The sequence below is a fragment of the Pseudonaja textilis genome, chromosome 3 (genome assembly GCF_049901715.1).
Source record: "Pseudonaja textilis isolate UNSWEBS1 chromosome 3, rPseTex1.2, whole genome shotgun sequence".
Lineage (NCBI taxonomy): Eukaryota > Metazoa > Chordata > Lepidosauria > Squamata > Elapidae > Pseudonaja > Pseudonaja textilis.
The window spans coordinates 159,080,685-159,097,381 of record NC_141992.1 but is presented as its reverse complement, the minus strand read 5'-3'; the positions used below and the strand labels follow the sequence as shown (position 1 = coordinate 159,097,381).

The 16,697-nt window shown below is 35.7% G+C and overlaps 1 protein-coding gene across 12 annotated transcripts in view; it reads right to left on the bottom strand.

Annotated features, from left to right (window-relative positions):
* DTNA (dystrobrevin alpha) overlaps positions 1-15,948 on the bottom strand; it is a 135,979-nt gene extending 120,031 nt beyond the window's left edge. For all 12 annotated transcript variants that reach the window (XM_026699222.2, XM_026699220.2, XM_026699224.2 and 9 more), the window contains exon 1: positions 15,575-15,948. In XM_026699222.2, coding sequence (XP_026555007.1) covers positions 15,575-15,591 — 17 coding nt within the window. In that variant the 5' untranslated portion in view covers positions 15,592-15,948. The remainder of the gene's footprint in view (positions 1-15,574) is intronic.
* Positions 15,949-16,697: the final 749 nt, after the last annotated feature.

Sequence of the window (16,697 nt, the reverse complement as noted above, 5' to 3'; positions counted from 1 at the left end):
GTTCACTGTATTCTATGACTGGAACTCTACAGCTTGCTTATTCATTCATTCATTCATTCATTCATTCATTCATTCATTTATTATTTAAAATAAAGGGTGATTAAAGTCACACATAAAAGTAATCAACTGTCTGTACTGTGCCATCCTCTTCTTTACATAAATTCTGTAATATTTTCTATTATATTTCTCCTAGCAATAGCTACAGTAGTTCAGAATTAAAGCAAGTTATCAAACTATTTGCTTTCCAGTTGTTGACCTCATAGTTATTTACATACATGTTTCTCATTCTAAAGGAAATAAATTGAGTTTTTTCCTCAGTCCCTTACATTTAAAATGGAAACAAGCACCTACTAACTTGTCCAAAGACTAAGCAAGATAAGGTCAGATTGGGAAGTGAGAAAGGATTTACTTTCTGGACACAGTAGGTACAGGTTTTGCAGTCTAATGTACTATATCTTCATCTTATTAGTAACATGCTGTGTCTTTTCAAAAGTCAGCAGTCATTTAACCAGAGAAAGATTATAAAGCAGCTTATATATTAAATTGCTACATGAATTGTTTCAAACAAATTAACTTTACTCATGGCTTCTAATTGTCTTTATAAACATCTAACAATCTGAGTAACCCTGAGGGAAAAACATATCTATGGTGAGACTCTAATGTTCTGAAATAAGGAAGAAGTCCTTCACTTTTAAAGGGCATGTAGCAAACCTACACAAAAGTCAGTTAATAATTGGACCAAATTTGGGCAAATTATTTCTTTATGACAGCATTTGTATAGCTTGAAATAAATTATTTTTTACAATGGCTTTGTTTTTTAAAAAAGCAAAGGCATCAGGAAGGCATGGTGTCAGGGAGAGTATCCAGCCATCTCGCTCCATCCAGTCACCCCAACTCCACTCTGAATTAAGCAATTACAGGGTGGTAAAAAGAGTTTTATTTTAGAAAAATGTCTGTCATTCTGTGTTATTTCTCTTGTTCACTGTATCCAATTAAATCAAAGAATCAGAAGTTTTGATTTTTCAAATGATAAAGGAAGATGTTTTGTTGCTCCTGGGCCTTGCCTAGTCTTTACACTGTTTACATTGTAATGTGCACCAACACTTCATTGGACATGACCTTTTATATACAATATTCTGATTCAACATGTTTAACAACTTCAAATGTTGAACTGAGAATAACCATTTTGTTATCCAGTGTTGATCTCACAGGCTTTTATTTTTTTCTTACAGCCTCCACAAAGAAAAACCTTAGGCAGATTTCTCAAAGAGGGACTGTCCTCCAGATTGACTTCTCTGCTTTGCCCTTTCTGAAACATTGCACTCTAAAAGAGTACAGCAAACTGAAATATAGTTGCTCTCACAATTGCAATGCATTATAATATATGTTGCTTTACAAACCGAGTTTCAAGGGTGTATCAGCAAATGCAGAAGAGAAAGAATATTGATGCTGATAAGTGTTATCAAGTCAGTTTTCCAGAGCCTGAGGAGCGTTTACTGATATTTGGCCCACAATCCCCAAAGCAAATATGACTGCTTATAGGTGGTTGTTTAGCTGCCTTGCAAGGCCAAGTCACCAGCAATGCCTACTGAAGGAATTACTGACCCAGTTCTAATGATTGTGTGCTATTTTGTAGTCCACGATAAAATTGAGAGTTTTATATGCAAACATATAGAGATAGATATAATATTAACCTTCTTTCTGACTGCACGGCATCAGGAGGGTTATCCAGCCAGTAAACACTCCGCTCTATCCAGGCACCCTGACTCTACCCCAGATTAAGAAATTAAAGGATCGTAAAAAGGGAGGTTTTTGACAGAACTGTATCATAAAACAACTTTGTTGGATAAACCACAAATTCACAGATCATGATAATTATACTAAGCTGAAACAAAATAAACCATACTATGTTTTCATGCAACCTCTGATCAAACTGATAGTGTATGTATTTAGGAATGATATATCTGCAAACTCAAAGGGAATGCTACAATCTGCAGAAATATCAAACAGCTTTGCAGACTAAGGGGGACTAGCTCTGCCTAACATAGATTATTTTGAAAGAATCCCCTTCCACTGTCAGTGCAGTAATGAGTCAACAGAGGATGAAAGGATGATTTTCTCTCTTCTTGCTCTAATTATCAACTCCTGTACAGAGGAATTTATATTAAAATAAAACTCCATAGTAGAGGCAAAGATGGCATAGGCAACCATAGATACTTTATTCCCCTGAATACATGCCTAATTTGAAGTTTATTAGACAACATAGAGTAACCTTTGAAATACATAAAAATAGGAGGAAAACTTGTCCCTGTTTTATCGTTTTTTTCTTTCTAGTGTAACAGATGCCACCCATATTTCAATAATGTTAAGCCATGACAGAGTCAAGAAATATGACAGACTATTCCAATAAGTACTTTTTTATTTACTGCTTAGAGTAAATTCATCATGGAACAGATCACTGTAAAAATTTGGCAGACAACTACCACGAAGGGCTGAAGCCAAATACATTTCATATCCATATTAGGCTATGGAACAAGTTTAGAATTAGTTTTAGCAACAATTCTCTTTATAACTTTGAAGAAGTTAATGATCATATCTTACCAGTACATGCAAAAATCCTATGTCTCACAACAACCTTTACACTCAATAGCAATGCTACTAACTTTATAAATAAACATTATGTATAAATTGAATTTGGAATGAAAACCAAGAAAGTATAGAAATGAGCATAGCACAAAACTTTCTATTACATACAAAAATATGAAATGTATGCTGTGTAGTAGGACAGCTAAAAAAAACAAAAGAATGCTAGCCAATATTCATCTGATATTAAAAGTATCTGGTTCATTCAGAAAACTTTCTCAAGGGTTAAGGCAGAGGTCTCCAAACTTGGTAACTTTAAGACTTGTGGACTTCAAATCCCAGAATTCTCCAGCCAGCGTAGCTGTCTGGAGAATTAATTCTGAGAGTTGAAGTCCACAAGTCTTAAAGTTACCAAGTTTGGGGACCTCTGTGTTAAGTTATAGTAGAGATGCCCATCCATCAGCAGAGGAGCTGTACCAATGGGGGAAGGCCCACTTACAGAGAGGATTCACCTTACACCCACAAAAAGCTTGATAAGTCTGACACAGAAGGATTACTATCAGTACCTCTCAAATGTACTGTTTTGTGCATCACCCAAGTTTGTTGTTACAATGAGCAGTTATATAAATCTTTTAAAACAAACAAACAAGCAAACAAACTAGAAGAGGAAACTATTTTGGAGTTGTGATTATAAAAGCATATAATATCTACTTCTATTATTCTCCTGGAATTTTGGATCTCCAAGTAGTATAACTACCGCCTGGTTTCCTATCCTCCCATTTCACTGGAGGAAAATTCGAAATAAAAAGGGTCCAGAAATCCAGATTGTTACATAGCCACCTCCTGCCTCCAGTCAATACAAATGGGGCAGGAGGGAACTTTAATAAGACAGAAGGTCCCCTATTTGGCATCTCTTTACACTCCTCCAACTTAGGAACAATGAGATAACTTACATTTTCATCTATGCAAAATTTTAAAAAGAGAGGGAAACATACAAATACAACAATGGTATTGTAAATTATAATTAGTTTTATATGTATTCATAGCACATTTATAAAACTGAATTTTTGACATTTAAATCAGTTTTGCAAACGTGAAATAAACACAAAGACTAGTTCTGGTGCATGCAATCTAATTTCTCCTGGTCTTCCAAATTCAAATCATTTGTCATATTATAATAGAGTTAAGCAATAACCTTTCAAACCTATGCTATAATTTGAGGTGTCTGATTGATTATAAAAGTATTCAATATCCATTTCTATGATCCTCCTTTTATTTTTCTTCCAACTCAAAAGTACCAAAAGCAACTAGTCTTCAAGAACATTAATATTGAAAATAACTTCTGTCCCATTATTTCCAAAAGGATAAATTTATAGGAAATTTGCAATCCAATTCAGGAACACACGTTTGAAAATATGAAACTATACAAAACATACAACCAATTTCAGTTAAACCTTTAAAGGTTCATAAGTATTTATAAATATTTGAAATACCTTAATTAGATTGTGAAGCAATTTATACATTTTATTTCTTAAAGGACTAACAACAGGGGCAGTTTGTACAGTATATACTGTATCTAACTGTGTTTCTTATGACTACATGAGAACGGTCAAGAAGTGTTCTTTCAGAATTGCTCTTCTACTAGCTACTTACATAGTCCTTGCCATTGCAGGATTCAAGTGTGCTTTCATTACTCCAAAGCCTGGAATGTCCTATTTGTATAGTAGCAACTCAGCAAATTCTCAGATCAAAGCATACCGTTGAACAAATGGGATGCTGACTCAGGAAAGGACAACAGAATATATTTTATTTTAATCCATACTTTTACAGATTAAACTATATGCTGAAGTCCTTATCAGAATGAGAATTCTTCTTGCACTGTCTTAGTAAGTTATTTGCAATTCTCATGTTTCTGGTTTTGGTTACATTGTTTCAGAAATAATATGCCACATTTTAACATGCATTGCATTATTGTAAACTGAATCTCATGCTAAATTATTATTTCAGCAAAATATTTATTACTGAAGCTACAGATTATTTTACATAATGATACACAAGTACATTATGCTTCATTTGGGAAATATAAGTATTTTATTTAATGTTTTAAATTAAATATCAAATAAAAAACAACTGAATGAACAACCACAAATGATAACTCCTGAACTGGGAAAATGTCTATGAAACACAGGAGATGGTTTATTACTGCCTGCTACTATCATGATAAAAATAATTTGTGCAGTTCATTTCTCCTTATCTCCAATTTTCTCAGGAGCATTTATCAATTTATTGTACAGCATTCCATTTGCTATATAAATGCAATATTTAAATATATATGAATTTAGTTGGTCTTTGATTTATGAACACAACTGCAACTGGACTGGGATTTCTATTCTTATATTAAAAGGTCTTGAAGCCTGCTCTCTTCTTTGGAACACTGAGTTGTTTAACCAATTAGTAAGTCCATCAAGTTTTTAGGAACAGTTGATGCTTAAAGCAATAGCCTGGACTGAAGTAGCTGTGCCTTCAGTCATTTAGTGCCTGGGGGACTGACAGCGTTTTACAGATCAAGTGTGTTTACCTATTTTCCCCAGATCAATCTGATCCAAAAGTGTTAAGAATCAAGAATAAAGGACTGTCAGAATATTAGCACTAAGTCAGGACTTTTGTAATTACTCACTCTGTAGCAGAGGTGTCAAACTCAGGTCATCACGGCAGTGTCACGTGAGGCATTGGGGCTTTTTTCCCCATCGCTAAACTTGGCATGGGTGTGGCCAGTAAGTGATGCATCCGGCCCACGGGACAGGAATTTGACAGCCCTGCTCTATAGAAAGACTCATGAGCAACCAAAGCCTGATTAAGCATAGTTATGGCAAAAATATACATTAGACAGAGTCCTGTGATCACCATTTGTAACCTTCCCAGCTGGCTTTCGACAAGCAAAGTCAGTGAAGGAAGCCAGATTCTGTTAATGACCACATGATTCACTTAACAACTGCAGTGATTCACTTAACAAATGTGGCAAAAAAGGTTGTAAAATGGGGCAAAACTCACTTAACAGCTGCCTTGCTTAGCAACAGAAATTCTGGGCTCAGATGTGGTTCCAAGATGAGAACTATCTGTAAACACTAGAAAGAATAACTTTAATTTATTTGAGGAGCAGAAATCGAAGAATCTGTAGCCTTCTCCCAAAAGGACATAATAATATAAATAACAGTACAAATCTAGTGAACTCTTCTTGTGATTTGAGTTTATTTACTTGGTTTTCTCATCTACGAAATGGAATCGGCTACATTCTAAGAATAACATAAATTTAAATCTTTGCTATCTTCATTATAGGATAGTTTTTGCTGCACACTCATAGCAAGAACAAAGCCAAAGCAATCCATTCACTTGCAACTTTGAACTCAAGAAAAATGGAAGCTTGTTCTCCTATTATTTCCCCCCCCCCCGCCAAAAATTTTTTGGTGATTACGTAGGGTTTGGAGATTATGCGCAATTTGCATTACTGGGAATTGAAACAAGTAATTTATGATTTACTATAGCAAAGTCTAATCATAGTGATTCTTTTACTAATTTTGGCTACATCTCTTTCACCAAGAAGACATTGGATCCTGCTAGACAAGAAGAAAGGAATAATTTTCATGCTATAGTTAAGTCCCTTCAAGCAACTTAGTCTTTCAGAGAATTAATGCATGTCTCCATCATTTTGTATCATAACTTTCTGGTGCTTTGATCCTAACTGCAGGCTTTTACTATGATTCCTGGTTTTCATCTCTGCCAAAATCATAATTCTCACAACTCAGTCCTAATATTCAAGCTTACAAGTGAAGAAAGGAATTGTCCCTGATTTAATGCTGAAGTGAATGTTACACATAACCTTGGCAAATTTTAATGTTAAATTGCCATCAAAGCTAGCCAAAATCGGTGAACTTTTGAGGTTTATACGTACATACATAAATCACAATAAAATTTTAACACCACCTCCATTGAGGGAAATATTGCATAACCCATTATATTCAATTAAAACAGTGTAATTTCTTTAATTATCTTATGTATTGATGATAACTCAGTGCCTAGAACCTGAGTTCCATAATTAACCATTCCCCAATTACACATACTCATGTATACATGCAAATATGCTTTTCATAGGCAAAGCAGAATGGTTTGTTAACTGCAGGATTTTTTTCAGAAACATGTAAAACTAAATAACAGGGGATATATAGAGAGAGACAATTCTAATGCATATGTCTACTGGCTTGAGAATCAAGCTAAAGATAATTTTCTATTGCATTCCAGAAATATATAAGTTTTGCAAAGCACTTTAACACCATCTACCTCCATAGGAAAAATAACAATAATGTCTTGACTTTTTAAAGAAATCTGGAAATGTTTGCATACAAGGTATACTTAAAATGGGAATCTGTAAGTCAGTTTGCTAAGTGCTTCCTATATATCCCCACCTACCAGTGTAAGTAGTCAAAAAAGCACTTTGAAATCCTTAGATGAACTCTACTTTGGATGAAAGGCATTATTGCTGCATTAAATCATCTGTCTTTCTGGTATGAGAAAATGTGAAGAATGTTAGATAGATATTCACGTATCAATGTTCTGTTCTAAATTAAGTGTGTTGCCATCTTTCTCTCATCTCTAAAGCTGATGGTATCCAAGGATGGTAGGCTGTCAGTTGAATCTGAGCAAAACCAGAGGAATGATTTTGGACAGACAGAATATTAAGGAAAAATACTTCAAGTACCCTAGGGTGCCTCAGTTTACTACAATATAAAACATTCAGGTTTGTTAAATAAACATAGAATAATAATGACATAAGAGCCAGGTAAGTGTAGTGGTTGAGAAATCAGGCTAGACAGTGGGAATCTGTGGGTTCAGGCTCTGTCTTGGGCACAAAGCCAACTGGGTGATCTTAGGCCAGTCACTCTCTTTCAGTTCTAGGAGGTAGGCAATGTCAGACTGCTTCCTTGCCAAGAAAACTGCAAGAACTTGTCTAGGTAGTTGTCAAGAATCAACACTGACTCAAAGACACCCTCCTCACCAAAAAGCCTTAATCTTTCTTATCAACAGGAAAGCTTTTCAGTTTAGTTCTTTGGCACTACTAAGAAGGCAATTTTAGTGGGACAACACAGGAACAGTGAGAGGCAGTTTAAAAGTGAGGCTTATATTAAACTCATGAAAGAAGATAAATAACCATATATCCCTTTATTTTGGAGCAGGATATAGATGCAGGATTACTTATCAATAAGCATCAGCACTTGGAGCAGGAAGAAACAATCTTTGTCAATCTGGAGAGAGAACATGCATTTAACAACCTGAACAGACTGCTGCCTTTTATAGTTACGACATATTTCATGTTATTTCACATATCTCAAAGAGATTTTGTCATTGTATTTATGTTCAAATCACAGTTCCTTATCAGTAGAACATTGATAATACCATTATATATATTGCCTTCATGGTGAAATGTAAAATAAGGTATGACAGACACACAAGGGTTAAATTTTACTTTCCTTGCCTGGAGAGGGAGAGTTTGGAGGATGTCAAGGATTGGTTAAAATATATAATTAGCTCTAAGGATTGTTGGGGTAGGAGTGTGTGAACAAGGGAAAAAGTGCATTTACTGCTTTCAGCTCTGATGAAGAGTCTTTAAAAGAATCCCCAGGGTCCAAATAAAGGAAAGGACTACAAGAAGGCTTTCTGCTGGGAAAGGACAGTGATAAAGGAGAAATTTCCTGACAGAACAATTAATCAGTAGAACAGCTTGTCTCCAGAAGTTGTGGGTGCTCCATCACTGGAGGTTTTTAAGTAGAGATTGGACAACCATTTGTCTGAAATGGTATAGGTCTCCTCCAAGTTCTTTTCCAACTCTGTTATTCTGTTACATATATAAGCAGCAACCATAAATCCATGAATAAATATGCACAGGAGCAGGGGTGGGATTCAATCGGTGTTACGGTTCGGTGTCTACATTTTGCGCAGTTTCATAAATATAGATAAGCCAGTAATTCCTCCTTCCATAGGTATTTATTTGAATTCTTCTTTCCAAGTAAGATACCTTACATTCATAGCATTATCACAATCTAATCTGGAAGTTACATAATTCAGAAAAAAAAATCTTAGCCTAATTTGTACTGTAAACTACACTTTGTAGAATAAAATTCCTGATTACACATTCTGCTAAGCCATAAATCTTAGTAATGTGTAAAAATTATAGTGGCTGAGCATGCCTGGCAACTAAGTCAAAACCAAACAAATCACAATATAAATGAGTGTAATATATAGTTTAAACCTAGTGTCTATATTGACTGTATCACAAATGGAAATATTCCATGGAAAGTATCTCATGTAGAATAACAGATAGCAAGGTTAATGGTCTTCCACCAGTTCCTTAAATAACTGTAGATATGAACGGCGCCTAAATAGATAGGGTGTACTTCCATCGTATTTGCCTATTGTACAAATTTGAAAAATTGTATCAATAGTCCATGCAGCCCAATATAGTCTATACTGAATGACTATGGTTTACCAAGAAAGGACTTTTTAAGTGATCATCCTAAGCCACAGTAGTTATGTTTTACTATTTGTTATGACACCATATGCCTATCTACTTATTCTATCTTGTGTTCATTTGTTCATACTTGGAGGCTTCAGTGGAATCTGGTAATTGCTGATTCTGGTATACAGAAAAAAGGAATGTTAATAAATTTAGAATTGAATGTTTATCCTAGTGAGGAAACAGTACAAAAGCAGCAGAATGTGCGGTGGAAAGAGAGAGACAAAGGAGAAAAAAGTCTACAACACAAAGCCCTTGATAAAATCAGACTCTGTGATGCTGAATTCAATTTTAATGAAAAAAAGTTTTAAGTAACAAAGCTACTGTAATATATTTTTTTCTAATGTAACCAAATGACAAGTGATAAGATGGGAAAAAAATTCCTTCCAGGAAGGTAACAATGCCCTTCAGTTCTCCTGAATGCAGCTGCCAGCACAAGAGCTATATAAGAGCCAAACAATGCCTGTGGCAATATCTATTAAATGACTGTCTTATGCTTCAAAGCATGTCTGATTTATGTTTCAAAATCCCAAATATTAATTAGTACTGTACAGTTGCTGAATCAGCCTATGCCAAGCTTCTTCTTTCTCTCACTCAAAGCTTTTCCGGTACCTATAAGTGTTGTTTCTCTGATGTGAGTATTTAACAGCTCCGCTGATCTGAGTTGGTTGCTGTGTAGTAAGCATGATAGGAAGTGCAATATGGCAACTTCAGAGATTCAGTTTGTAAAAGATTCATTAATATCTCTCCCTCTGGGTATTTTATAGATTAAAAGAGGCATCAGACAGGCCTTACCAACTGCTTTGTACCACGGGCCGTTTCAGTAACTGTGAGGGGAGAAGAACCCCCAGTACAACAACAGAGAGTTTTTCTTTGTCTTAAAACATTTTCAATTTGTCCCATCCCCACTGCAGCTTAACTTGCGGGAACAGTAACCTACAAAATGCTGCTGCCATCCTGGTGCCAGCTGCCTTTGAGTTGTTACTTGCTTCTACTTGTAAAATGACCCAGCAGCACATGCTACTTAGCATTATTAACAATGGCAGCATTCTGTTGGGGAATCTGCAGAGAATTTTGGATGAAGATTACTAAAACATAAAAGAAAAGTCGAAAGTCCAGCAAATACTCACGAACTAGTTTTAGCTCACAAAGGTGCCCCTCCCGGTATGGAGAATTGCTCCAAACTCCTCTACTGCATGTTGTATCAGCCTGATTAACACCTGTATTCACTATAATAGGATTCTATAATGTAAACCAGAGGTCGTCAACCTTTTGGACCTCAGGGACCACCAAACTCATAATTTTAAATCCTGAGGACCACTAATATGAATTTTGACTAACGGTGGCTTGCTGACGTTGGTGGATGGGAGGGAGGGAGAGAGAGAAAGAGAGAGAGAGATCTGATCTAACCTCTTTCTCTCCCTCCCTCCCTCCCTCTCTTCTCTCTCTCTCTCTCTCTCTCTCTCTCACACACACATACACACACACGTACACACATTTCAAATTTCTTAACAACCAGTTCTGTGGGCATGGCCTAATTTGTGGGTGTGGCTTGGTGGTCATGTGACTGGCTGGGCATGGCTTGTATGTAAATATTATAAATATTAATGTAAATATTGTTTTTTTATTTAAAAAAAGACCAACTTTTACTCAAAATCAGGCAAAGCAAGCAGGCAGGCAGATTGATTTGCTCACAGAAACACAGATTCATTCAGAGAGCTATTTTTCAGCCATCAGCTACCTGAGTCTTCATTGACAAATAGAAGCTTCAGTCCTAAGGAAGGTTCATCTCTGCTTAAAAGCAGAGCCAAAGATCTAAAGATTAGCTAGAAAGCAAGAAATCCAACGATTTCCTGCTTTCTAGCTAATCTAAATCTGCCAGCACAGCAGAACATCTAATGGTCAGGAAAAAAAAAGGAAAAATAGCAATTTAGCAGGCAAGTTTGCCAAGTAAGGAGTGAGTAGGTGGGGAGGGTTCCCGCAGGCCATGTGGGCAGCGCAGCCTTGTGTTCCCATGCAGCCTGGATTAATTGCTTTGGGGGGGTGCTCTGGGGGTAACATTTCTCTGCGGACCACAAAAATTTTCTCATGGACCACCAATGGACCACTGATCTAAACTAACCCTAACCTTGAAAGCTAAGCAAAGAAAAGATAACAACTAATATTCCAATAATACAACACACTACTTTTCAAGAGCAATGGAAAAGCAAGATATATTTTTTTCTACATGGCAAACCTGGGATCATCAACAATAAGAAACTAGGACTAGAATATAAAACAGTACTGAGATGTAATTTTAATTTGCTTTAATTTAATTAGACATGGATAAGGTTACTTTCCAGGGGGCATGATGGCTCAGCGGTTAAAGATGCTGAGCTTGTCAGCTGGAGAGCTGGCAGCCCAGGTTCGAGACCAGAGCTCCACGCAACAGGGTGAACTCCTGTTACTTGCCCCAGCTCCTGCCCACCTAGCAGTTCTAAAGCATGCAAATACAAGTAGATTGATAGGTACCACTTCAATGGCAAGGTAACAAATTCTGTGTGCCTTTGGCATATAGCCATGGAAATTGTCTTCGCAGAACACTGGTTCCCTCGGCCAAGAGATGAGCACCAAAGCCTAGAGCCAGAAACAACAGGGAAACCTTTAGCTTTACTATTACTTTCCATGTGTTTTCTTCTTTTAGGAGACTGTTCAAGCAAATAAATGTGTTTCTGAATATTGTAGAAGCTGCTGTTCCATTTCTAAACTCAATTCAAGGTCCTAATACCTTTAAAACCCTACATTAGTTGGGAGCCTCACAGCCTCCAGCTCCCTATTTCGGAATTTTGAGATAATCATATGAATTATTTGGGAGGAAGAGCAGCATAAAAATAATTAATAATTAATAGTGTCTCTGCCTCCAGCTACATTTTTTTTCAGTCACTTAGATATTCTAATCTTCTGTAAATTTCTTATGATTTTATGTAGTCTTATCATCATAGTAAAAACATGTATGTGGGGGTTAAACAACAAATGAGGAAGAGTTTTCAGAAGCACCAATTTGAAAATACAACGAACAACTGAAATTGTTGTAGACAGTAAAACTAATAACTCCATAATTGCATAATATCAACTCTATTCTAAAAAAACAATTTTAGTTTAATAGTTCTTATAATCAAAGCTGGATAGTACTTTTTCATGCATGATGAACAAGCATAACGTGACAGTCATCTACATTGGTCAAAGAATTGAGTGAAAGATTGGACTATTTTCACAGAACATTATTATATTCAGGAATGTACAAACTATTTTTTTCTTACACAGAATTGTAGATCTGGAGTTTAAAATCATTAAAATGTGAGACAGTTTCTGAACACAACTCATAACATACTCAAATATACTTTTACAGCCATGTATTTACAAAGTTTTTGCACACTGAGTCATACTGGATGTCACAACTTTGCCAACTTTAGTAAAAGAAAATGTAAACTATGATAAACTGGGACAGGACTGTGCCCATCTGATTTATTTCTATCCATTCCTCTTTGGTAAATATTTTTATCAGTTTTTCCTTTCTATGGAATTTTCCCCCTGCTGTATAGTTTCCCATTAACCTATAAACAGATCACAGAGAAAAAGACAGGATTAATGACCTGTGAAATAGGTACAGTACAGTGGGTACTGGCCAATCTTTGCTAACTTAGCCCAAAGGTTTGAGATATAAAAACCCACTTAAAACCTAGCCAAGTTTAGAACGTGATGAACAAAAGTGGATTAGAACATATTTTCTGGAGCTATATATAAAATGGTTACAGATGCAAACAATTTGCCACAGAAGAAATCCTGAAATTACTGCTAGAGGTTTTTTCATGTTATTTTAGTGTAAGAATGATTACTGATTTCAGTAAGTAATAAAGTCACTTGATCTCATACTATAAAAAAGTTAAACATCTAAGCATCATAGCAAGCCCACAGGCAGCAGTTAATATATTAAAAGCAACAGTAAGTTTGTTTCCACCACAAATTGGATTCATAATCATTATAGTCATGGGCAGCCTTGGAGGTAAGCATTGTCTAACCTAGTGATTTTTAAACTTTTTTACTTTCAAATAGATTAGCTTCAGTTTCTCTGGGGAGAGATCCTTTCATATTACAATTTGTTCCAACTCATGTTCCATTATTTGCACTCAATACAGAAAATGTTGATCAGATTGGTTGGATTTTGCTGCCTCCGTTATTCACTCAAGAAAAATTCAGTTTAGTGGCTGAACTATCTTCATGGAAACAAAGGAATCCTTGATAAATTACAAAACTAATGGGTTCTTTAGAATACAGGATACAATAATTTACAGTTTTGGCCTGTTTTAATAGCAAAGGAAAAGTGACATTAACTTGTAAGTGTATTATGAGTTGCTTTCCATTTCATATCAAATGTTCAGCAGAATTAGACATAAACTAATAAACTGCTTAACAGTTTACTTATAATTTTACATTTTACATTTATCTTTACCTCATATTTATAGTTCATTTATATTTTGTTTTGTTGACAAATACTATAAGAATCAGTGAAAAAGTGTGAGATGGATGTTGCCTCAAATACACATTTAAAAGGTTAAATATGGAAACATTTATTGTAGTCTTATGACATAGAATACTTATCTTCTAGGTCATAAAGGCTACACAAAATGTCACATTTGAGATGTTGCTAAAGGCAAGATTTACTGTAGCCAGAAACAGCTATTTTTTTGTTTTATTACATTTTTGAATTTTTCTTTGGCCTTGGAATCAAATCTCACTGGACCACAGTTTTGACACATCTGGTAGGTAGCAGGTCGTATACTATGGGTCTAGGGCACAGGTGTCAAACTCACAGCATCACGTTGTGGTCATATGACGTATGACGTTTTTTCCCTTTGAGGAGGTGGGGTGGGCGTGGCTTGTATGTGATGCATCCAGCCTGCAGGCCACCAGGTTGACAGCCTAGGGTATGGTATAATCTTCCCCCAAACATACCCGAATGCACACAAACTGTATTTGCTCTGTTCATTTGAGTAGTTGAAAGATTTTCAGCTGGATCTTCAGCACATCCCTCTCCCTATATGTAAGAAAACATGTACAGAAGGATTCCCTCCCCACCTCCAGTTTCTGGCACAAATTATCCTTCTGGACATTTCTTGTTATTCCAAACATACATAGTATCACAGTTATAATCTCCATTTTTTCCCTGTGAATTTTTAATTTATTCTTATAAATGTTTTTTTCAAATTTCCTCTCATTCATAATAACTGGAAGAAGAAAAAAATAACTAAACTTTAAACGTTTATTTTTCTTATTATATCTAAAAATTTGCCAGAACATGGCAAGTTGGAATTAGACAACTCTCAAAAGGAACCAAATGTTAAATACATAAACTTTTCCATCAAATAAGAGCAGTTGTAGTCAGGTATGGCACTTTATATTTTAGGGAAATATTTTCTGGTAACTATAAATAATGTTTGAAATATTAACTAGAGGACTAGGAAATCCACATTGGCCATAAAAACAAAGCATACACACTAAAACAAACCTGAAACACTTTATTCTCCTTCAGCTGTTTATGAGAAACTTTTTTACACAGAACTTCAAACATGGCAAGCATAGAATGAATATATAGATATAGATATGTAACATTTTTATAAATTGCAATGACTAAATAAAAGTCTGACAATTTAAAAAAACTATAATACAGAAATACACAATAAGCTGAATAATATACTAATTTGGGTAACATGGAAGTATGCCAGAGGTCCTTTCCTACTTAGAATTTTAAAAAAATATTCAGTGTTTTCATAAAATCCACCTTCCACAGGCCATTGCAAACTTCTACTGTTAAGTATATTATCTGATGTTTTTACAAATTCTACTTTGTCAAATCCATATTTTTAATGCAACATAAAATACATAATGCAAGATACAAGATACAAAAGATGAAGATTGCTAAGTAGGAGAATTAGGGGAAAAACCTATTTTTTCAGACTACTGAAATATAATTGCAATTAGCAGAATGATACTAAAAAAGAGCCAAGACAGAACCAGAAACACCAGGCTGATATTACAAGGACCTGCTATTTGAGCCATGCTTTAAAAACTGAGGGAGGGGTAGTAAAATAGGGGAAAAAAACCTGGGATTTTTCAGTGCAACATGTGAAACAGAGCTCACATTTCTCTAGGAAAATTAAATGAGGTTGGAATGAAATGCCACTTTTAAACTACACTGTTAGGACTAGGGAAGAAAAAAGAATCTTTAAACAGAGTTCTATCATGGTGTCAGCCTGCCAAAGCACCCCTTTTGAGCCTCATAAAATACCACCTTGGAACATTATCTCTAAGTATGACTATGAAATGCTTAGAGCAGAGGAAGTCAAGCATGGCAAAGCACGGAATTTAAATAAAGCACTTGCTACTTACCCTGTAGTTTGCACCATGATCAGCTTACCCTTCCTAATAATTCCAATGCATTGTCTGAAAAAATGGGAACTAAATCCTGGGGGGAAAGCAAGCGGAAAGTTCCAGAAATCCAGAGATCTAAAAGACTCTCAAATTTAAAACCCTGCCCAAGATGCTGGGTAGTCTGTGTGTCTATCTTTAACTTGTAACTGATTTGGTTTCACATTCCATTGAAGTCCTGCTGGCAAATGCATTTGCACAGCTTACCAATCACAAACAGCCAGATCCACTCCCTTTCGCCTCTCTTTCCCACCCCCACCTCACAGTTACTCCACCTCTCTTTTGGAGAGCCCGTGCAGCTCCCGTGCTTTAATCTATCTCTTCAAAATGAAAGGAAAGAGTTTATTTGCTATCCAAGCATAAATAGATATCATTGTGGTTTTGCAGCCAACAGTAAACTATCCTCCAAATGTGGCTGTCCAAGAAAGGCATGCTCTGCTCGTAACATTCCTGAGAGCCTGCAGCAAGAGAATACAGGAACTATCTTGCCTTTCACTGTGTGCTTAATTCTATAAGTTTACATCATAGAGCATACATCACTTCTTAACTCCTGCATGAAAAGTTTAACATCCACTGAATTCAGGTTTAATAAGCCCTAAAATAATGTTTACACATGGATCCCCAACTGATCAGGAAAAAGGGGTTAATATGTAAATAAATCTATTGGAGGTGAATAAAGCAACACTGAAGGAAAAGTATATAGGAATGCAGCTTGACATAAGGTATAAATCTGTTGCTGTTCCTGTTGGAGGGTTATTCAACCCCTCCATCTTGAGATTATTCAACGTTGTGGGGTTGTTGTTGGGCTCAATTTTTACTTGCACACATCAAGTACATTCATTTTTTGTTCTTGGCTGGGTTGCGTTTTTGTAGTTCCATTTGGTGTTAGTATTGAAATTGTCTGATTGTGTCCTCCCAACATAAAGCTCAACTTTTGATGATTCCATGGACAGATCCCTTTATTTTTCTTCTGCTTCTTCTTTTCCAGACAGCAGTTTGGAAACGGGGTTGCCATTGTTTTTTGAGATTTTGCCTGGGATTTGCTATAGTTTTTCATGCAATATTCAGCTTAGCTTTTTGAAGT